General features: G+C 46.2%; 1 protein-coding gene across 1 annotated transcript in view; it reads left to right on the forward strand.

Moving 5' to 3' along the window:
- The first annotated feature begins 2,941 nt into the window (after window positions 1–2,941).
- The window catches only part of LOC121552896 (DNA polymerase zeta catalytic subunit), an 81,536-nt gene continuing 61,219 nt past the window's right edge, over window positions 2,942–23,258 (forward strand). The window contains 1 exon segment of the mRNA XM_045213345.1: window positions 2,942–3,832. Within this exon segment, the coding sequence (XP_045069280.1) occupies window positions 3,694–3,832 (139 nt within the window). The 5' untranslated portion in view covers window positions 2,942–3,693.

Raw genomic sequence — 23,258 nt, forward strand, 5'->3', positions numbered from 1 at the left:
ATAAGAGCGTCTGCTAAATGAACGCAGACCATTCTTCTTATCTTTTTGACACTGGTTTGGTGCTGGAGATGATGAATATGAGGTCGAAAAGTGGCAGAATTGCCCTTTAATTAATGTGAAGCTTAAAAAATCTGACAGGAAAGTAGAAAGATATTATTGTAATTGTAAAAAAGGCCATATTCTTTAAGTAGTAGTGGCAAATATTGTTGTGTGCCACAATATTATGTGGACGACTGAAAGGTCTTGAGGAATGTAGAACCATGTTATGATCTGTTTTTCTATGTTTTTCTATACCATAAGACCATATGTCTTATGGTAAGTACATCATTTAGCGGGACAGTAACAAAATGCATACATTTGGATGTAGGAATTATAGGGACCAAATCTGACACATTTATCAAAATATGGTCATTGTACTGTACGCTACTAATGTACTGTAGTGAGGAACTTCTAGAAGTGCTCAAAGGACACCACTAGGAAGTGTGTGAGAGCCAATTACATAAATGCGAATGTTACAGTATTCCATTCTTGCAAAAAGGTCTCCCACATAGAGAATGATAGAGGCCTCTAGTGGCCAAAACACCACCTTAGCCATAGACATTAAAACCAGTAGATCGTGATAGCGCTGACGTCATCCATATATTCCTATGGAAAACTCCTGATGGCGCATGAAGCCGGAGGTATTTTAATTTGAAGCGCGCCATATTGCTGAAAGGAGCTGAAAGGCACCAAAGAATCGCTAAGGATCATGGTGAAAGTGGCCGTAACTAGCAAAGGATCATAGTCGATGTAGTCGTTTTCATCCTGCCTGAGTAATGCCGTGTTCACATGCTAGTCGGAACTAGGAAACTCTGAAATGTCCGACTTTCTGTTTTGTTGAACACGGCACGTGCATAACTACAACAGGTTAGCAAATCGAACATTTCAGAGTTTCCTAATTCTGACTAGTAGTACGTGAACGCAGCAAGAGTCAACCCAACGCTGCTAGACGACGTCGGCGTCAATACCGGAATCTCCATAGATATTGGCCAGCCCCTCCATCTCCACTTGACAGGCTTGTTGACTCCGTGCGCTCATCTGGATAGCACACCCGCTTAGGTGCACGTGCAAACAGTGTGCATGAGGGCGCGCAGTGGTGGAAAAAGTACCCAATTGTCATACTTTAGTAAAAGTAAAGATACCTTAATAGAAAATGACTCAAGTAAAAGTGAAAGTCACCCAGTAAAATAATACTTGAGTAAAAGTCTAAAAGTATTTGGTTTTAAATATACTTAAGTATCAAAAGTAAATGTAATTGTTAAAATATACTTAAGTATCAAAATTCCTTATATAAAGCAAACAGATGGCATCATTTTCTTGATATTTTTTATTTACGGATAACCAGGGGCATGCTCCAACACTCATTTTCAAAAGAAGCATGTGTTTAGTGAGTCTGCCAGATCAGAGCCAGTAGGGATGACCAGGGAAGTTCTGTTGATAAGTGTGTGAATTAGGCAATTTTCCTGTCCTGCTAAGCATTCAAAACGTAACGAGTACTTTTGGGTGTCAGGGTAAATGTATGTAGTAAAAAGTACATAATTTTCTTTAGGAATATAGTGAAGTAAAAGTAGTCAAAAATATAAATACTAAAGTACAGTTACCCCAAAAAACGACTTAAGTAGTACTTTCAAGTATGTTTACTTAAGTGTAGCTCAGTTGGTAGAGCATGGCGTTTGCAACGCCAGTGTTGTGGGTTCGATTCCCACGGGGGGCCAGTATGAAAATGTATGCACTCACTAACTGTAAGTCTTGCTAAATGACTAAAATGTAAATGTTAAGTACTTTACACCACTGAGGGCACGATCCTCCTCGTAGCCTGCCGGCCGTGATTGGTCTGCGTCAGCACGTGGTCCTGTGTGACGACAAATGTAGTACTCAGAAATGGATCACTATTTAATTAAATATCTCGATTTCTAGCGAACTTGAAAATAATTCACCACGGGGATCTAACTTGATCATAATAATTTGTAGAGCCCAAAACATCCATCTAAAATAAAATGTGTTTGGCCGTTCTGGCGATGGTAATTTATATAGGCTTTCTAGGGCAGACCAGGGCTTTTGGCACTGCTAGGTTGCTACGCAGTAGCCGACCAGCAGAGCTCTTGACTTCACGCTCCAGACCGGACACTGGGGGCCTGCTATTAGCATGGGCCGCACCATTGAGGGCTTCCACCATTTTAATGTAGTCAACTGGGTGGGACATCCAACTTCATTGGCTGATCCCTCCTGGTGACCCTGTTGGAGTCATGTCCAATCGGGTCATCAGGAGGGATCAGCCAATCGTGAAGAAGAAAATGGACTACTTTAAAATGGAGATAGCCTTAATGGCGAAGGCTGTCACAGATGCTATAATGGCACAGATACAAAGATGAGTCCTCAATCTATCTCTATGTTCTCGCCAGTCTGGCAGAACGCGAACATCCTTCGGGATTTGGCAACTTGAGCATGCAGGTGGTGTTTTTTTCTTGTACAGTACGTGCAAGTTATTTTCTGTAAATGTTTAATTGCGAAAGTGATTGCAGTCGAAATCAGGCAATTTCAAGTACATTTTGTAATCGTTTATCATTGAATGGTGTAATTTCTGTGTTTTAGTTTGTTATATTTTAGATCAGTGGAGCAGTATAATTATTCGAGGATGTTAACTGTCAATATTAACAAAATGTCCCCCAAAAAGTTGATGCTTTAATATAAAAAATTCATAATAGGATTTGGCATGTCATACCAAAAATTCATAATACGATTTGGCCTGTCATACCCATGTCCCGCCTAAAGATTTGTTAACCAATTGAAAATCTCACTTTCACATGCTCGCTTGTAGATGGACCAATGGAAACGCGGTGGTTCTACGAACACAATTTGGGACTGGATCTTGACTCCACTGACTGGCCGGTGTTGTTGGGAATGCGGCAGTAGCTATCAGCTAACCAGTAGAGGCAAACACTAGGGGATAAATGGCGTTGCTTAGGGTTAGTGAAGAGTGTTGTGATCATATTACAGAGAAGGGGAAACCTTGTCCGCTGTGCCACATTGGAAGCCACAAACTACAAGAACTGCCAGTGCCACACTTGACTTTCTTCTACAGAATTAAATTTTCAAGCAAAGCCAAATACTTGCAGTAACGTCTGTTTCAGCAGGAGAGTAACTCAACAATTTCAAATTTTCCAGAATGGATATGCCGTAGCACCCGGACTCCGCGAGTGGGAACAAAGTGGTTTATTTTTAGCTGGCGAGCTAGTTTGTTAGCTAGATATGGCACGTCTCGTGGAAGCCCATAATTGTATTGCTTTTAAGTGGACGGATAGCGGCTACTAGTTTCAGCACTGTAAATTCTGAGAAGTGTACTAGCTATGTCAATAGTAACTGAATCACGAGGCACCTCCATTAGCTACAGCGTGGTCTCAACAGCTGCAGCTCGGATTACTCACCATAGTTCTTAGCTTGCAAGCTAGCTGGACTATGCGCCGCCTCGATAAACAAACAAGACTTTGGTTTATTGCTAGGTAGTTAGCTATGTGTACATACAAATAATTGTTTGGCTCATTCGTCGGTTGTTACATTGTGACAAACAATTTATTATCCTTCTGGTCCTAGATGTTGCCCCAGTTTGTGTCCCATGAGCGCTCCGCATAGTTGATTGTATCCAGCACAGCAGTCATGTTTGCCGTCCGTATCGTCACCGCTGACTACTACCTTGCAAGTCCTCTCAAAGACTTGGACGTCATTTATAACGAATTCAGAGAAAGTGACGTGAAGAAAGTACCAGTGGTTCGGATTTTCGGGGCAACTCCAATAGGTATGTTCATATGGTTTTTAATCAATGACAATGGTCATCCTCTGCAGCCTGGTACAGTACCGCCACGCGGTGCATGGATGTAACACACATTTGCAACATCACAAAACCAACCCTATTCAAACATGAGTTGTTATAAGAAGACAGACGCTGCCTTATGAAAGATGTTTAGTGAGGTGACACAGTAAAAACCATGTACCACCCGCAGCTGTTTGCAGCATGCACGCGATACATGGTTGCTTTGTTTTCTATCTCGTGCTCCACAGGGCGGTGGACAGACAGACCTCTACATCATCAGCATTCGGCACATAACCCACTTTACTATACCATTAATAAAATATATTATGCAGTCCTTTCTGTGCCCAACAACCTGTGGAGTGGTGCCAGAGCAACGTTGGAATCACAGCATGACAAAGTTGCTACAATGGAGGTGTGACTGTCTGATTTAACTGGCTGCAGTCATGTCTAGAAGGGATACAGCTTTTGGCAAATTGACGCCAAAAGTTGCTTTTTTTGTTTTATTTTAGCTAACCCTTTCCTAACCTTAAACTAATTATCTTAACCTGCTAGGTTAATTCTCCTAACCTGCTGCATAAATTCTAAACCTGCTACGAAAAGTCAATTTTGACAACCTGCATTACTTCTAGAGAAAATAGTGCCGTTTTGAAGAAAAGCTTGCTGCAAATCTACAAATTTTGTCCATGGGGCAGAGCGAAATGTTAGCGTTTTTAAAAAATATGTTAGCGTTTTTTTTATATGATATCTGAGTGACTAACAAAATCAATGGGGGGGGACCCCTGTCAGTAATTAGACCATGATTGCTACAAGTTTTGATAGCTGGCTGCTAGACTAATTTACCAATCTAAAGAATGTTAGATGACATGGGCTAATTGATTGACTGTCAGTGACTGACTTAAGAGAGAAACTGTCTTTGGAAATTGATCTGCAGCCCTACAAAAGGGGGGCCCCGGGCCGCATGCCCATCCCTGTTCTAGACAAAACTACTGGCTGCGGCACTTATACTGTGGTTGTGATTTCGAAGGCGAATATGGAGGACTGACATGCCACCCGCTTTTGCTTTCTAGTATGGGTTGTGTATTGTAATCGCAGACCACACAAGGAAATATTTTCAGTAATAATTCCCTTCATTCGCTGCACAGCAACATAACCTACTGTTCTCTCTGTCCTTACTTTTGCATTTACTGTAGACTGTGTGGATATTCACAACAGGCTTTTATGTAGGACTGGCATCTGAGAGAATAAATGGGATTGTGGGTCAGGGTGTCAATCTAATTTAGTCTCCTAGCCCCACACCTTTGGATGTGGTCACATCTGCATTGTAAAGGCGGCAGCTCTAACATCTTATCACACACTTATCATATCATCTCTCAGACAATGTCCCTGTCCCCCTCACTGACCAGTTTCATCACAGCTCTGTAGGGTAAAAAGTGGCAGTGGTTTTGGTTCACCAATGCCATGTAGACTGCTGTTGCCACTGATTCCTTTGTCAGTGATTTATGTTTAGTGTTTCATAATCTGTTGAATAATGTTGTTTTTGACCCTCCAGACAATTAGTCAACATTAGGTCACACTCAGTGGCAAGCACAGACAGCCTTCATTTCACACACAATATTGTAGCTTTGTATTCTTCTGCAATGTGCTTGAGGTATTGTTACCTCCAGGTATTGTGAGGCTATGGGTTTTAATAACAATACAACAAGGCATCTGTTTCTGGATTAGTGTATGTATGGTTGGTGTTTTGGCAGAGTGCATTGTTTTACAGTAACTCTCCTGCAGCTACACTCAGTTGATACTGTTTGTGTGGCAAGCCTAAATCGGTGTTGGCTCTGTATTTTCCATGTGAAATTGCATCACCATCTGGAATACATTGACTTAAAGCACAACTCCTTTTTATTTCTCAATTTTGAATGTCTTTGCTGAAACGCAGCTTTAAAAAGAAAAGCTGGGAAATGGGTCACACAGACACTCACAAAGAGAATACATTCTTTAGTCTCTTATATACATGAGTCAGGCTTGAACTATAATAAGTTGGCATTCTCTTAACATTTCTACCTACACCCATTCCCATTATGTGGGAGTTGCTGGACTAAAAAGGAAGAATTGGCTAATCAGCTCGGTGTGTGTGTGTATGACACACCCCTCCCTGTCCTCTCCTGACCTGACCATTGGAAGCCGGGAGGGAGACACACCAGTCTTCCCTCTGTCACTGGACACCCCACTTCCTGCTTTCACCTAGCCTGGTTACTCTTCATTGGCCAGCCCCTGAGGCCCAGGCCCTGCCCTGATACAGTGTGGCGTGCTCCTCGATCAGTCTAGCTACCTGTCTACGTCCATGAGGGACCAACATCTATGATGGAACGCTAGAGACACTGATGATGTTCTTTCATGGTTTCAGTTGTTTTTCCCAATGCGTGCCATCTTTGCTCATTCAGGCCAAATGATAGTGCGTGTGCACAATGTGCAGTGGTAATCAGTAATTCATTGCATATGTAATAGGCCAGCAGCAGCCGGCTTGATTGTGAACGAGCAGCACTGGCAGGCTTGATTGAAGTATCCATGCATGGTAAATACTGAGTGTCTCCCACACTGCTGAGAGTCGCAGTTTGCTGCAGTCTTTGAGCTCTGACAGCATTGATCCTGCTTGATGTCTAGCAAGGCTAGATTCACTAGATTTAGCAGGCATTCCTCACTGCCTGGGAGAGGCAGCCAGGCAGGCACTCTGTTTTTGTTTTTCTCTGCCCTATGTGTGGTGCACACGTTGGTGTGTGTGTGCAGGGGAAACCTGCATGATCAATTGACCTGAATGAGTGGTCAAGCAGCGAACCGCAGAGTGGGATAAAACAGAGGGCCTCTCTCCAACCCTCTCCCCCCTGCCCTTCCTTCCTCCCCCTCCCCTTTGCCTCTCATCAGGGGAACTCTAATGCCATCTAAAGGAAGTCCTCCCGGATCCATTGAGGATAATGGGGGAATCAAAGACTTGCGGCTCATTAGTCAAAGGTCATTGTCTCCTGAATGGTTTACCTCCCTTTTCTGTTTATTTTATTATTTAGAATTCTGAAGATGTAGCCTAGTAGGTCTATGTTTCTTATTAGACTACTTTAACATTGATACGACTAGCTACTTATTTCTCATGTTTTGTAGGCTAATGGTTGTCTTTTATGGGCTTAGTCCCTTTACCATCACTTGAATCCATTCCCTTCCAGGCTCATTCAAATGTCATCTCGTTTTGATGCCAAAGATAGCTGCCAGAGAGGAATGCATTGACCTGTGAGAAAGGAGTTTGCTGTGAATGCAGAGACAGAGAGCAGAATGAACCCTGGCCTCTGATAATCCTGAGGCTTGTAATGTTAAGGAACTGGAGCCCTGGATCTTTAAAGTGGGGCTCCAGCCCAGTGAAGAGACACACATGCATGTCCAGGTCTCATTAATTATTAATAAAGGCCTGTCGTTCCTTTTTGTTTGTCATCTATACCTTTTCTTTTGGCCTTCCCTCCATAGTACGTCAAGGTGGTCCAATCAGTGGCCCTCTGACTCTGATCTATAGGAGACCGTAATGGCACCTCGTTGTGTTTCTTTATGTGGGTGTGAAGAAGCGTCTCCATGCTGTGTCTGTCATAGGGGCCTCACATCAACCCAGGAATTCCATGAGCGCTAGATCTGGTTTCAAAGGGTTCCGCAGGCACAATAATGCACTGCAGCATTGAGAGCTTAGAAAACAAATATATCCCTCCTCCTTGCAACAGGGATCAATCAAATGTAAATCAGGGAGGTTGTTTTTGTTAGGTGAATGCCTTAATACCACATGTGGCCTCTATAGAGGATTACTGTGTATTAAAGCTGAAGAATGGGCCCCACCCCTTTCTCTGGGTGGTGATAATGACCTACTGCTGCTAGCCTGTGGCTGAATGGTTACTGGAGAGGTAGGTCTATGTCACAATCAGCTTGCAGTCTATATCTGTACTGTAGCCTATAGTTTTAGCCTTTATCTCATAGCTGAGTTAGACATATAGCCTCTAACGTGAAGCTGAATGGAATACATTTAGCATGCAGCTGAACTGTTATACATTTAGTCTGCACTGTAGCCAAGGCTATGTACCTTTTAGGCTAACCCATAGCTGAGCTATAGGCTACGTGTTTACTCTTTAGCCTCGAACCTGCAGCTGAACTGTTATAGGCCTACCTTTTAGTCTGGCCTGTGGCTGAACTGTGTGAGGTGTGTCTTTGTCCTGTCTGAGGGGAGGTTTTTCTGAGCTGTCTCCCTCTGGCGCACTCTCCGGCTCCCCCTCCCCTCTCTCTCTCTCCTGAGGTTTCTCTGTACTGTACACTGATGCCCTTGCTGCAGCACCGGGGCCTGGGTGATTGATGGCTTTAATAGCTCCCTCCGGTTCTACGGTGGCTATTTGAATGCGTCGCCTCACCCTCCTTCGAGGGCAGGAATGTGCTGCTGCTGGTTGAGTTAGGTGACACCCTGTTTATTTATTTTTTACTGTAGTGCTGTACCCACCAAGCCCTTCAGACTTTTCCTCAGACATGTCTTTTCTCCCCACTGAACCCTATCTCAGCCTCACAGCGTAGCCCATATTTCAGATTTAACCTTACAATCAATTGACCAATGGATTACAGGGGGATTAGTCATGTAACACAGCCAGGTGATTTATTTTGCATTATTCATGATAGAATGTTGTGGATCTGGTAAAAGAAGGTGAAAATATCTGCAATGCCTGAGTGAGCTGGAACTTTGGTGTGGTGGCCACATTTCTATTTTTAGCGGCTAACAATAAAAGCGGCAGAATTGCAGGCCGTATATCTGCGTGATGGATGGCAGATTCATTAGCACGGGGGAATTGAATGTGATGACACAGCCAGTGACAGTCAGCCACTGCCTGGTCTGCTCTGTGGGCTGGCTCGCCTCAAGGTGGGCTGGGTTGGGCTAAACCTTGTGACTTTGCTGCAGACAGACGTGTATGTGTGTGTGCAGGACTATTATGTGCTGTCTGGTTGATTTGTGTAGCATTTTTTTTGTGACGCTCTGCTCTCCCTCAGGCCATGTCAAGGTCACTCCACCAGAGGGAGGACAGGATCTACCTGTCCCTATGATCTCTGGCCCCCATGGCTGGGGAATGTGTGTCCCAAATGGCACCCTGTTCCCTTTATAGTGCACTACTTTTGACCAGGGAACCTTTATAGAGAATAGGGTGTAATTTGGGACGCAGAAACAAGCCACCTCTTCTCTCTGGTACAGGCACCGGTTTGAGGATCTCTAGGCTGGTGAAACACACTAGCACATGATAGGCATCCACTTCACAAAATCCATTACCAAGGCATCTGGAGATGGAACATCTATTACATTTACTTTGAGTACCAGTCCTAATGGCTTTGCTAGGTGTATCAGTTCAGTTAAAAGCAGCAGCCGCAACATGCCTTGATGATTCACCCGGCCATCTCTCATCTGTGTTAGTCTCCCACCTTCTGAGAGACCACCGCTGGATGGCTAATTGTCTGACTTAGCAGCTCTTTTCTGCACTGTTTGATTTGGCTGGATCTAATCAATAGGAGACCTGCTGTGTTAATAACACACAGAGGAGGTGGAGGTGGCCAGCCAGCTTTACCGCTCGCTGGTGGTCAATACGTCTGCTGTCTGCTGGCTGCAAATCACTGACTGACTGGGCCCAGACAGACCTCCAGTTTGGAGTTTGAAGTAAGACAGCCCAGACAACAGACGGACTGACAGACGGGCTATACTTGCAGTCTGAGGGGAAGTAACCATAGAAATAGAATGATATATATATAATTCATTCTAATTCTATGGAGGAAACAGACAGTAGAGACCGAGGCTTGGCTATCAGTAGTCCAGCACATGGTATATAGCAGACAGGGGACTCTGTCCTTAAACGCCTGCCCCAACCACATTAAAGGCAGTACTAGGGCATGTGGGGATATCAGTGGGCTGCTGCTGTTGTTGCTGTCAGCCAGGCCTGTAGCTGTATCCTGTCACTGCTGCCTGTCAGTGAGGTAATGCAATTAGGCTAGTCCTTGAGTGAAGCTGGACTGGACTTGCGTTGGTCGCCAGTGTTAGGCCAGGAAATGCTTCCTTTTTGATGTACTGTATGAAAGAACATCTGTGTTCTTCTCGTTTGATGTGGAGTGCTCAGCAGTGGAGGTGCTGCCTACCTGCCAACGGTTGTTTTGGCATAGTAGCCTAAGTGGATTTGTGTTCTTTGAATGCAGGAAGTCCCTAAAAAGTAGGTATGAACTGTGTGGTCCCACTCTGGTCCAGGGAGCCCAGTGTTGGCACATGGAGTTGGGTTGCTGCTGAGGGTTTCAACCTTTCCCCTCTCATCCTGGCTCTTTGTCCCTACAGTAGATAACTGGAGGTGAGAGGCCCTGCCAATTCAGGCTGTTTTAGGACTTTCTATCTTTCTTTTCCTAAGGCCACTCTCACTGTTTTTAGAACTTATTTAAAAGAATGAAGGAATTTGGCAGAGCGAGCGCCTGAACTGGAACAAGGGAATGTTTTGAACCTGTCAGGCACATCATTTCATTCAATCTGGATGTTAATAAAGCAGACGCACACGGACACACACCTGTAGGCCTTAGGTATCTTTCTATGGGTAATCTCTCGTTGACAGATTCTCGTGAACAGATGAAACTACGAGAATCTGTCAAGGCTCACATAGAATTATGTGATTACGAGCAGCAGTAGTTCCAGAGGAGCGTTTAGTTCGCTTGAATGTTTGCTATGTTGCAGAACAGTTTGTACTGAACAACACGTTTCCCCAAAACGTTCTTGAACAGACTTTGAGGTATGTTTGGTGGGTGTGGCTTGAACCAATGAGTGACGTATTTAAAGGGCAGTGGCCATGCTGACAGCGTTCCCCAACTCACAACCCAACCCCGCCCCGTTTTTCAACTGGTCGTTCAGTACAGCACCGTTTCTGAACGTTCCAGAACGTAAAAACGTGCTGAACGCAGCCTTGGTTTTGGGTATTTGTTATTGATTATTTAGAAGAATCAGGATTGGGCGAAGGCGGTGCTTAATAAACGGTTGCAGTGATTTTCAAGCCGTGTGCGGATCATAAATGGCTTCCACTAGATTCCACAGCCACAAAGTCAAAATTGGCTATATCGTAAAAATTAATAACTTCCTTTTTTAGAGCATGATCAACACGGGTGAAATTAGCGGAAGGGAGGGGTTTGGCCGAGAGTTTCCGTTTGCGAGGGAGGAGACTTTGCTTCCTTCCTTTGCACAAAGGTAATCACAACCCAGAATTAAAACCAGGAAATTACAAACTTTCACGAGATAATTTTACTTCTGGGTAACAGAGATTAGTCAATGGGAAAAGAAGAGTATGCCTACAGTGTTCTGTTTTTAAACTCCAGCTATGACCAGAAAGCCCTGGGTTTTGAACACTCCATTCTACACTCCTCCTTGTAAGGACCTGCCTCTCAATCTGCCCCTGAAGACCAAACAGAATGTCTTGATACATTTATTCCACAGTTCCACTGTGCAGTGTGTATGAAAGCAGGCTTATTCAAGGGGGAGGGGGAATTCTGGCTGGCTCTAAAAATAGCCCAGCTTGTTTTTTAAATGCAACCAAGCTTGCTGTTTTCTCTTCTGTTGTGTCAGTGCTGGAGGAGAAGAGTGAGGGGTCCTACATAACACACAGACTCTGGGGTCGACCAGAACATACTAGTCTTCTGCTGCCTGTCCTCATTTTGGTAGCATTTCATGCCTCCCCTCTTATAAGAAGCATCAGTTTTTTTTCTTGAAGGGAAATGTCTAAACCTGTTCCCCATTAACCCTTTGTTTTCCTAGCTACTTTATTTTCCCTCACAGCAATATTTCAGCTGCAATTTGGTTTGTCTGTGCTGCCTTTGTGTGTGTGTCACTTGTCTAGTGCACCAATCGTGCCTCCTCTACGCTGTGTGATGTATGGCAGGGAGGGAGACATGCCATGAATATCACATTTCGACGGGCAGACCTGTTAAGGGAAAATCTCCTGTTGTCTGGCAGTGTTTTGTCTTGATCAGGCCGTTTGGACGCAGTCACTGCTTTCCTGGAGTGTAAAACAACAGAGGCTGTGGAAACCAGAACTCTGACGGTCTGCCTGCCCGGCTCCATCCAGACTCCTCTGATTTGATTTTGATGGCTGCTGTCGACTGTTTGATTACTCGCATTAATTTTTTTTCTGAGTACTCGGATGGGGGGAATCTATTTTTAGAACAAGGCTGGAAAAAAGTATGTGCACATTTATCTATAGGCCTATGCCAACAGTGCACAACAATGCCTAATGTATTATAACCATTACAGATAACAAATCATAATTGCTAAATTGCCCCATTTGATATATTGTCAATAAAAAAGCAAGTGCCATTTTAAGATTAATTTATTGAAACCGTAATATCAACTGGTTATGTTATATTGTGGAACACAATCATCAAAAAGGAGTAACCTCAGCAGTGGCGCTTGCTTGTATAGAAGCCTAAGGCTGTGCAATGGCATAGCCTTATTTTGTTAATTTTGCAGACAATACTTATTTCCCAAACCCTTATCACAGTCAAGACACCTATTTTATAGTAAAAAAAAGAAAAAGTTATGTAATATAACAGAATAAAATAAAACAGAATATTTTTCAAAATGAAAAGAGTTGCCACTGCGAAGTGATGCGCATCTCGCGTCTGTAACAGTTATTCTCAGAGTGATCATTTGAAACGGGGCTCAATTTAGTGAGTTGAAAGACTATTTCTCAGGGTTACAAACCAAAATCTCTCTTTTCGATATACAGACATTTGATTTAGTTTATTTATCCTTTTCTTTGGAATTTTCTAAATGGATGAACAATTCCACATTGTACACTGCATGGTGATGAATTACAGCCACGACATCTGTTTGGTGAGTAGGCCTATGCTTAATGATTCTGATGAAAATATGTTATTTGTCTATAGCACGCTTGGTCTAGCTAGCGCTTTACGCTGGAGACACAATAGCATTATTTTATTCCATCTCTCATTTTAAAGTTAGAATCAATGAAATGACGTTGCCACAAGCAGCACCACAGGTATTGCGATGAGCGAGATGCAAGACTTCACTCTCAGACTGTCACACAGTATCTGCACATGTGCATGGGTTTGCTTCACACTGTTACAGCATGGTAGCAACAGGACTTAAACAATGGAGAAGTTTAGCCTCGCAGTTCAATGGTCTTAGTTGTTGCGTAAATTGACCCACTATCTGTTTACTTTGTGCATCTTCGTCATATCGCTGAGTCTACCTTTAATATCTTAAGGTAATATATTAATAATATATTATTTCATAGCACAGTTCAATTTAAGATTCAGATGCATCAATCTCCCTTTGTTCTGTGGACTGTTGTTAAACAAGCTTATCCATTTCTCATTTATTTAGTGTTTCAGTCACTCCAGTCCAGACTTCTTGGCAGTTTCTGACTAAATTTAATATTTACATCTCCAATCCAAACACTAACTGTGACTCTGTCCATAATTGACTGGATTGGAATATTTGGCTGCCTGTTAGTGCAGAAGCGAACAGTGTACTAGTGCGAAAGGAAACCTCCTGTGTCCATGTCGGCTGGCTATTTCTTACAGTATGCTGTGTCCTTTTTCACCTGCAGCACAGTGTCGTGGCCATGCATAATGCATGATTTTACCTCCACTGTGTGTTGTCAGGCTTCTCTACACACTGCTGTCGGACTGGGAACAGCAGACACCGAGGATTCCTCACCCGCTGGTCACAGTCTAGTGGCTTTCTCTCGCTCGCTCTTCCACTCTCTCTTCTCTCTGTGCTCTTCCTCTCCCTACGCTCCCTCTCTTCTGTTCCTTTGTTCTCCTCTACCTATAGTTCTTGCAGATCCAATTTCTCTCAATTCAAATTCATGATTTATTCACTTTTTTTTCTTCTCACCTTTCTCTCATCCCTTCTTCCTGTGTCAGAGGTGACCTGTCCCTGCAGGTGTCATGTCACACTGTGTTCCTTCCCGTGTCCTGTTTAGTTGGGGACCTGACCCCAGTCAAAATGTGACTTCTTCAGTGATGCGTGAGGGACAGAAGCTATCCTCCCTGGCCTCTGCTCTCTCTGACCCTGACACACCTCCCTCATCACCCTGAGCCAATCACATACCTGAGCTCCAACACAGTGGCAAACATTAGAGAAGACTCAGAGAGAAATTAGTGCTTCTAACCTGACTGGACAGGTCCTTTTATGTTTGACCTCTGCCTCAGTGTTGGCATAGTAGCATAATGCACTTCACTGGATTAAGGGTTTACTATTCAGGGTCCAAGGTCTGTGTGTGTGTGTGACCATTTAGTGATGTGGGAGAGCTCTGTGCTTAGGGGCCCTGCTTTAATTAGGCTCTTATTGAGTTAAAGCCCCCTTCTCTTCCCCTCCCTCTTCACCAACTCCTCCTTTTTCCTCTACCTCCTTCTGCTCCACGTCCTCCTTTCCCCCCTCCACCACGACCTACTTATGCCTTTTCTCCTCCTTCGACTCCTGCTTTTCCTCCCTCTCTCCACCCACTCCTCCACCTCCTGTTCCCCTCCTCCTTCTCCCCTGTTATGTAGAGGCCTCCTCTAGTTGCAGTCATCTGTCCGGTGGGTTCTGTCCTGCCCTCAGGCTGCTCTGCTCTGGTCTGGTCTCCTCTGATGCTCCTCATTATTAAGTGTGCTCGGGTCTCTGGTCAAACAGACGTGGCTTTGTGTCTGGACTATGTGGGAAGAAAGCAGCTCTGGTCGGTCCACTTCAGCCTGCTAATTATACTCCCTCTACTGTAGCAAGAGGCAGGGAGGAAGGCTCTAAGGGGCACTGAGGTATTAGTGCCTGGGCCACATATTAACACAGTCTCCTCTGAACAGTTGATGTTGAGATGTCTATTACTTGAACTCTGTGAAGCCTTTATTTGGGCTGCAATTTCTGAGGCTGGTAACTCTAATGAACTTAAGCTCTGCAGCAGAGGGAACTCTTGGTCTTCCATTCCTGTTTCATCATAGCGCTTGATGGTTTTTGCGACTGCACTTGAAGAAACTTTCAAAGTTCTTGACATTTTCCGTATTGACTGACCTTCATGTCTTAAATTGAATGATGGACTGTCATTTCCAATTTGTAAGTCGCTCTGGATAAGAGCGTCTGCTAAATGACGTAAATGTAAATTTCTCTTTGCTTATTTGAGCTGTTCTTGCCATAATATGGACTTGGTCTTTTACCAAATTGGGCTATCTTCTGTATTACCCCCCTACCTTGTCACAAAACAACTGATTGGCTCAAACACATTAAGACGGGAATAAATTCCACAAATTAACTTAAGAAGGCACACCTGTTAATTGAAATGCATTCCAGGTGACTACCTCATGAAGCTGGTTGAGAGAATGCCATGGGTGGCTATTTTGAAGAATCTCAAATATAAAATATATTGTGATTTGTTTAACACTTTTTTTGGTTACTACATGATTCCATATGTGTTATTTCATAGTTTTGATGTCTTCACTATTCTACAATGTAAAACATTTTTTAAATAAAGAAAAACCCTTGAATGAGTAGGTGTGTCCAAACTTTTGGCTCGTTGTGTGTGTGTATGTATATATATATCTCGCTGACAAATGCACAGTGTTGTACAGCTACTGCTTGCTCTGGTCCTATACTACACTCTCCATGGAATGTTAGTCTGGAAAACCCAACCTGAAACCGTGTCTAGGGTCTGGTTTCAATGATGGACTCTTTTGGCAACTTCGATTAAATACAATTTGGGGTTGGTCCTCTTCAGACAGACAACTCTCCCAACAAATCACGAGGCAAACATGCCAGAACGTTGCGATTCAAGTTTACAGACAAAACCGTGGCAGTGGTTTTAGTGAAGGTAGTTGATGCAAACTTGCCACTTGCGATATGTGCTCGGTAAAAATAACCTCCCGTGATCTCCATCTTGCTAGCTACTATTTTGTATTTTATTCAAGCGGATAAAGTAGTGACATAGACAGTGAAGTAGTTCCTATATTCCTATAAGAGTCCTCCATTGAAACCAGAACCTATTCTCACTGTTGCCTCAGTCATTTGTCCTCCTCACCTCATCTTCTCAGTGTGTTTTCTATTGTATGGCTCACTTGCTGCTGTTACTTCTTGAGGTGGTTGGACATGCAGACTTTGATTTTAGCATGTTTGTGTGTCTGTGGGTGTGAGCACAGCTAGAGCTGGCAGGGCATCGATCGACAGGCTGCCGTCGCACTAATCGTGCAGGTCTGGCATGATACACACACACACGTCTCACATGCACACACACCTTGACACTGTGCAGCTGTGCAGCGATGACTCACCCTGGATAAATATCAGCAATACAGGCCTGTTGCTGTAGTTACAGTAATAAGGTGGTCTTAGTGGTCCAGCCAATGGACCTAGGACCCTGCTTTTTCCCAGTCATAATATTCCCTTCCTGCTGTGTGACATCTAACTGCTCATCCTTATCATCCTGTCCCCCCAGGGGGTTGAGCCTGTGTATGTATGTGAGTGTGCCCCTGCTGTGACACTCCAGAGGGAATGGAGGCCCGCCCGTGCCGTTAATCAGCCGTACCGGAATCGTTAGTGCCGCCACACACCGTCACTGGATGAATGAAATGGGGCCTGTCATCTCCACTCATATCCCACACCGGAGATGGATGGGCGCAGAGGGGGGTCCCTGCTGCCTGCCCAGCCGCCCACAGTACACGTTCAGCTGGGATGGATTCTCACAACATAGGCCTATACCCATGAGCCCTGGAGAAGGATGGGTTCTTGTGACATAGTGCTTAGTCGTCATTCAGAAAGACAAGAAGAAACACACACAAAAAACAACAAAGATGCTTTTGTATTCTGCAATTCTGCAAGTTTCCTTGCTGTGTGTTGGCGTGAGGCTGTGTGGCTGCCAGACCATCTGTTGAGTCTCCTGCCTGCTCAAATATCTGGCACTGGTTGGCAGGACGGGCTGGTCTGTTTGTGCCTCACCACACAGAGAAGTGCCAGGGATGTCTTTAGTGAACCCAGCAGGAGACCGCTTGGTCCAGTCTGGAGCTTCACAAATACTTTTGAGGTGTTTTATGCTTCAGTCAGGACTGTAGGTTAGGGCTGTCTGGGTCTGATTTAGTCTCAGGAAGCCCCTTGCAGAACGTTTATAAAGACTTTTGGGGTATTGTCTGTTTACCTCAGGACTGTACTGTAAGGACTGTCTGGGAGGACAGTACATAGGAAGGATGTGCTCAGGAGGGGGGGCAATCTAGAACAAAATGTTGGCTGGTATGATGCATTGTTTTGACCTTTTTATGGTTTTGTTTTTACATGGCACAGCCAGTCCACAAGGTGTCGCAGCGCCCGTCTTACGTTCTTTGGGGAGAACCCTGGTGATTTCATGTTTCAGACTCTGGCTTATTTGCTCCAGTCTGTGCTCAGGAGTCAGGCGGTCTGCCAGGACAGGCCTTGGCTGTGGAGAAGGAGAGGGGCTGCCCAGCTAAGACAGTAGCACAGTCACTGGGAGGACTCTGTTGTCTGCTACAGGTTTGGCCCAGGGACCACCACTATCTCTCCACCAGCATAAAGTCAGCCAGGAAGGCCTCTGGCTCCTAGCTATGACACAATGGAACCTGTGATACACTGGTGGTGGAAGGGAATGAAAGCATTTCTGTGCAATCAGCCTCTCGTGATACTTTATATTGGAAGCCTGGAGACACACTGCTGAAGACACTGGCATGTGTTCAGAATCAGATCTGGATACAGTCAGCGCTGAAATAAGCCTGGTTAAACCACAGTAGAGGAGCTGTTCAGGAAGGAAGGAATTACAGAACGGAGTGGTCAGTGAGTGTACAGCCTTTCCTGGACATGCTGGTTCTACCACTGTGTAATTTCAGACAGGACTGGAGATGTTTCTGTGTTCGTCAGAGTCAGATCTGGAGACGTGGCCAACAGTGGAAAACAGAACAGGGGAGAGAGCAGACCAGACCAGGCAGCTGCAGCAGTGTACTACTCTGCCAGAGAGGGAGGGAGAGAGAGCTCTCCTCTGGTGCCCATAAAGAAACAGGCCTCCTCTCACGCCTTTTTTGTGTGTTCTAGCAACAGAAAATAACCCTCTTGCATATGCACTTTGAAGGATTGGTGATTGAGGGGACGTGGGTGCATTTTCGCTGTGGCCAAATTGCAGTTTTAGTGTTTGTGTGTGTGATGGAGGTGGTGTGAGGAGTATGGGGAAGAGGGGTGGCAGAGGGAGGTTAAATGAGTAGCACCCTACCACACCCTTTAGCAGCTCACCCCTAACACACACACACACACACACCGTCACAACACACACCGTCACAAACACAGTACAGGGTATATGGTGGTGTATGAATTGAGCACAGGGGATCGATAGAGCTGTAAATAGATCAACATGCTCTGCAGTCCCTGTCTCTGTCCTCTCCTGCTCTGCTCTGCAGTCCCTGTCTCTGTCCTCTCCTGCTCTGCTCTGCAGTCCCTGTCTCTGTCCTCTCCTGCTCTGCTCTGCAGTCCCTGTCTCTGTCCTCTCCTGCTCTGCTCTGCAGTCCCTGTCTCTGTCCTCTCCTGCTCTGCTCTGCAGTCCCTGTCCTCTCCTGCTCTGCTCTGCAGTCCCTGTCTCTGTCCTCTCCTGCTCTGCTCTGCAGTCCCTGTCTCTGTCCTCTCCTGCTCTGCTCTGCAGTCCCTGTCCTCTCCTGCTCTGCTCTGCAGTCTCTGTCCTCTCCTGCTCTGCTCTGCAGTCTCTGTCCTCTCCTGCTCTGCTCTGCAGTCTCTGTCCTCTCCTGCTCTGCTCTGCAGTCTCTGTCCTCTCCTGCTCTGCTCTGCAGTCTCTGTCCTCTCCTGCTCTGCTCTGCAGTCTCTGTCCTCTCCTGCTCTGCTCTGCAGTCTCTGTCCTCTCCTGCTCTGCTCTGCAGTCTCTGTCCTCTCCTGCTCTGCTCTGCAGTCTCTGTCCTCTCCTGCTCTGCTCTGCAGTCTCTGTCCTCTCCTGCTCTGCTCTGCTCTGCAGTCTCTGTCCTCTCCTGCTCTGCTCTGCTCTGCAGTCTCTGTCCTCTCCTGCTCTGCTCTGCTCTGCAGTCTCTGTCCTCTCCTGCTCTGCTCTGCAGTCTCTGTCCTCTCCTGCTCTGCTCTGCAGTCTCTGTCCTCTCCTGCTCTGCTCTGCAGTCTCTGTCCTCTCCTGCTCTGCTCTGCAGTCTCTGTCCTCTCCTGCTCTGCTCTGCAGTCTCTGTCCTCTCCTGCTCTGCAGTCTCTGTCCTCTCCTGCTCTGCTCTGCAGTCTATGTCCTCTCCTGCTCTGCTCTGCAGTCTCTGTCCTCTCCTGCTCTGCTCTGCAGTCTCTGTCCTCTCCTGCTCTGCTCTGCAGTCTCTGTCCTCTCCTGCTCTGCTCTGCAGTCTCTGTCTCTGTCCTCTCCTGCTCTGCTCTGCAGTCCCTGTCTCTGTCCTCTCCTGCTCTGCACAGCTCATCAACAGACTCCATGCAGCCAGTCAAGGCCAAAAATAGTAGCACCCAGCCTTGAGGTCTGTGCCTCTCTCTCTTTTTTATTTATGTATTTATTTTTGTATATATGCAGGCAGGCACAGTGCAATCAGTCTCTCCACAGAATGGTAGACACACTGTTTTCCCCTCGACAGGGTGGTCATGCCCCCAAACAACACCACTTCATAAATTGCTGTCCTGGCAGCATTTCAACAGTCACACCCAGGACTAGCATTAAGTAGGGACTGCTAGAAGACCGAGCGCTCTATACCATGCTGCTTAATTACTTTATAAAGCAGGGGCATACATTTCTCTCTCCCTCCCTCCCCCTTTTTGTTTAGGCTAATCACTCTTTAATTTAGGGAGCAGGTGACTTGAGTAAATCCATTAGAGATATTCACTCTTCTTTTCTCTTTTCCTCTCCTCCCTTCACTGCAGTCTCTCTGTTTTCTCCCTTCACTGCAGTCTCTCTGTTTTCTGCCTCCTCTCAGACGAGGGTTTTCCTCTCTGTGTGTAGTGGTGCAGGATGGCGTCTGTGAAGTAAACCCACAGAACTGAACCATCACGTGAGCTGGGTAACACACACACACCCACCCCCTCCCTCTCCAAGGGGTAATATGCATGATGTAGACTAGATGCAGGTACAGCACACTGAGATTCTTCCTCAACATATTGCCATTTATAATTATAAGCCTGAGAAGTCTACTGTAAAGAGACATTTTCCTCCGACATTTTACTGTTATATGTTTAGAATGGCCATGTGTCTACACGAGGAATTATGACGCACCCGTCCACAATTAAACTCATTAGAAGGGTGGGGGAAGGAAGGTAAATGATGGTGCAGATATTGCTAAGCAATCAGAAGCTTTTATTGATCGACTCTTCATGCAGCAGCGGCACACCATTAGTTTGTTCCTGCCATCCATCCCTTCTGTCATACCGTACTGGGCTATGGACAGATGTCTGGATAAGCCAGGCTGTTCAGTCAGTCGTTCAGGCCACTGATGGGTTGGGCTGTGGTGGTCTCTCTTCTGCAGGTGCTCTGGCAGGGATGGAGCTGTGACTATGAAGCATCATAATGGGTAGGGGGTAGATTTTATGATGCCAGGTGCTCTGCCATCCCTGGTCTCTCTCTCTTTTCCTCCTCCAGGCCCACTCTAGGTCTCATCTGTTTGGCTCTGTGCCAGCCTGCTCACTGAGGGGCTGCTCTGTGTGTGAGAGACTGTCTTAAGCCCTCTGTGCGTGTTAGCTGTGTATGTGTGCATCACCTCACCCCTGTGTGTTGCTTACTGCTTTGTATGAGGACCCTTCTCTCTCCTGTGTAAGGTGCACTGCCCTGCCCCCAGTGCCCTGGCATTGAGACAGACCATGCTGGAGGCTCTTTACAGGTGTTGTAGTACCAGTGTTAGGTTTCATTAACCTCTCGTCACCCTGCTATCCTCCCTACAGTGTTAGGGATTGGGTTCATGACCAGGCAGGTATCATGTCCTCAGCATGGATTCAGGCTGTGTTAATTAGCCTCTCCTCCACTGTGCTCAGTTCTGTTCTCTTAAAGAGCTGTCTGGTTGGAGTGATCCACAGGTCTGTCTGTGCACAATAGCAGCTAGCAGGCAGCAACATGCCACTTTGACTGTAACACTTCAGTACAGTTCTGAGACTAGAGCTGCTGCCCTGCTGCATATCTGGAGGAGAGGGAGGGGGAGGACTATGGGCTGAGAGGGGGAGGACTATGGGCTGAGAGGGGGAGGACTATGGGCTGAGAGGGGGAGGACTATGGGCTGAGAGGGGGAGGCGTATGGGCTGAGAGGGGGAGGCGTATGGGCTGAGAGGGGGAGGCGTATGGGCTGAGAGGGGGAGGCGTATGGGCTGAGAGGGGGAGGCGTATGGGCTGAGAGGGGGAGGCGTATGGGCTGAGAGGGGGAGGCGTATGGGCTGAGAGGGGGAGGCGTATGGGCTGAGAGGGGGAGGCGTATGGGCTGAGAGGGGGAGGGAGATAGATGAGTGGAGAAAGGGGGATAGGGAATAGATGGATGGATGGAGGGAGGGAGGGAGTAGTTTATAATAATAATAATAATATGCCATTTAGCAGACGCTTTTATCCAAAGCGACTTACAGTCATGCGTGCATACATTTTTTTTTTGTGTATGGGTGGTCCCGGGGATCGAACCCACTACCTTGGCGTTACAAGCGCCGTGCTCTACCAGCTGAGCTACAGAGGACCACGTTTGACAGTGTGATTTTCCTGTTCCTTGCTGTATTATCGCCACAGTCCCTGGTCTGGTCCTCCCTCCCGTTCACAAGTCAGTGAGCCCTGCTTGATTGGTTAGGAACTGATGAGTGGCTGGGGACTACTTTCTACTCGGACAGGAAGAGAGAGAGAGAGAACAGGAGGGAGAGAACGGCCCTAGGGCCTAGACCTCAGCCAGTCATAACTCCCTCTCTCATTTCCTCCATCTATCCCTATATCTTTATCCCTCTCCCTTTCTCTCTCGTTCTCTTTTCTCTCTATCCCTCCCTAGACCTCAGTCACTACTCTCTCCTCTCCTCTCTCTCCTCTCACTCTCTCTCCCTAGCTCTGCACTGGCCAGCTGGGTGGAAAGAATCACTTGTTTATATCTTCCCGCTGTCTGTCAGGGGCTTGTGCTGTTCACCGGCCTCCGTTACCTAGCAACTGCAGTAGCAGCCTCACAAACAGCGCTGTCTGTGTGTGTGTGTCTCGACTGTGTTAGCTAGCAAGGCACATGCATCCCTCTGAGAGCTCTCTGCCTGCCAGGGTGGTGTCCTTTGTGCAGCTAGCTGCCTTGTGTGGCTCTCTGGGTGATGTCAAAGGAGTGGGTCTATTTTCCTCTTTGCCACATATACACACACATAGACAGACACAACATACACAGACACAACACAGAAACACCACACACCTCCTCCTCCTCCTTGCCACACATGCTCCCAACTCTACCCACCTAACAGCTCCTTTTGTCTGCCCTCTCCTCCCCCGGCGGGCTCTATACCAGTCTACATGTCAGTCTGTCTGTCCTTAGAGAAGGCACTCTGTCTGCCTAGTGCACTGTCTGTTTCTTTGTGGTGGTGAAAGGGATTGGATGTCAGATGGGGCTGCTCTCTGTAGATGTGAAGGGTTATTAAGGTCTAGTCTGGTGTGCTTGTTGATGCCTGTGTGTCGAAATCAGTTCACATGCTGTGCTTGCTACTTATCTACAGGGTGCTTCTCTGGAGAGCTGCTCTCTCTTGGTTGACGCTGTCTGAATGCCCACACCCACCTCAACATGGCACTGGTGGTCTGATGTTTAGTGGTGGCTTGCATTCTATCTCCTCGCCTTCCAAGGTCCCTGCTCTTTGACCTTCTTCTCCAATGGCTTTGATGGGGCGGCGCACAATTGGCCCAGCGTCGTCCAGGGTAGGGGAGGGAATGGCCGGCAGGGATGTAGCTCAGTTGGTAGAGCATGGCGTTTGCAACGCCAGGGTTGTGGGTTCGATTCCCACGGGGGGCCAGTATGATTTAAAAATATATAATAATGTATGCACTCACTAACTGTAAGTCGCTCTGGATAAGAGCGTCTGCTAAATGACTAAAATGTAAATGTAAAATGTAAAGAATCACAATGAATCGAGGAAACCTTAATTGAGAAAAAGACAATGGGATTCCAGTATATTTTGACAACATCCTGTGTCACCCTCTGCATGGTTCCAGTTATAGCTAGATGTTATTTTTGTGTAGGCTGTTTTCTCTGCAGAAATCTTCCATGCCTTGAGTCCAAATTCAACAATTGGGCCCAGGGGACTGCGGGCTGCAGCATTGCACTGCACAGCATCTCTCACTCTGTCAGTCCTACCGTCGCTCATGACATCTGGTCTGCATGGTCCCCAGTCTCTTCCTACAGCCGCATGGTCCCCAGTCTCTTCCTACAGCCGCATGGTCCCCAG

This window comes from Coregonus clupeaformis, unplaced genomic scaffold (genome assembly GCF_020615455.1).
Source record: "Coregonus clupeaformis isolate EN_2021a unplaced genomic scaffold, ASM2061545v1 scaf0101, whole genome shotgun sequence".
NCBI lineage: Eukaryota > Metazoa > Chordata > Actinopteri > Salmoniformes > Salmonidae > Coregonus > Coregonus clupeaformis.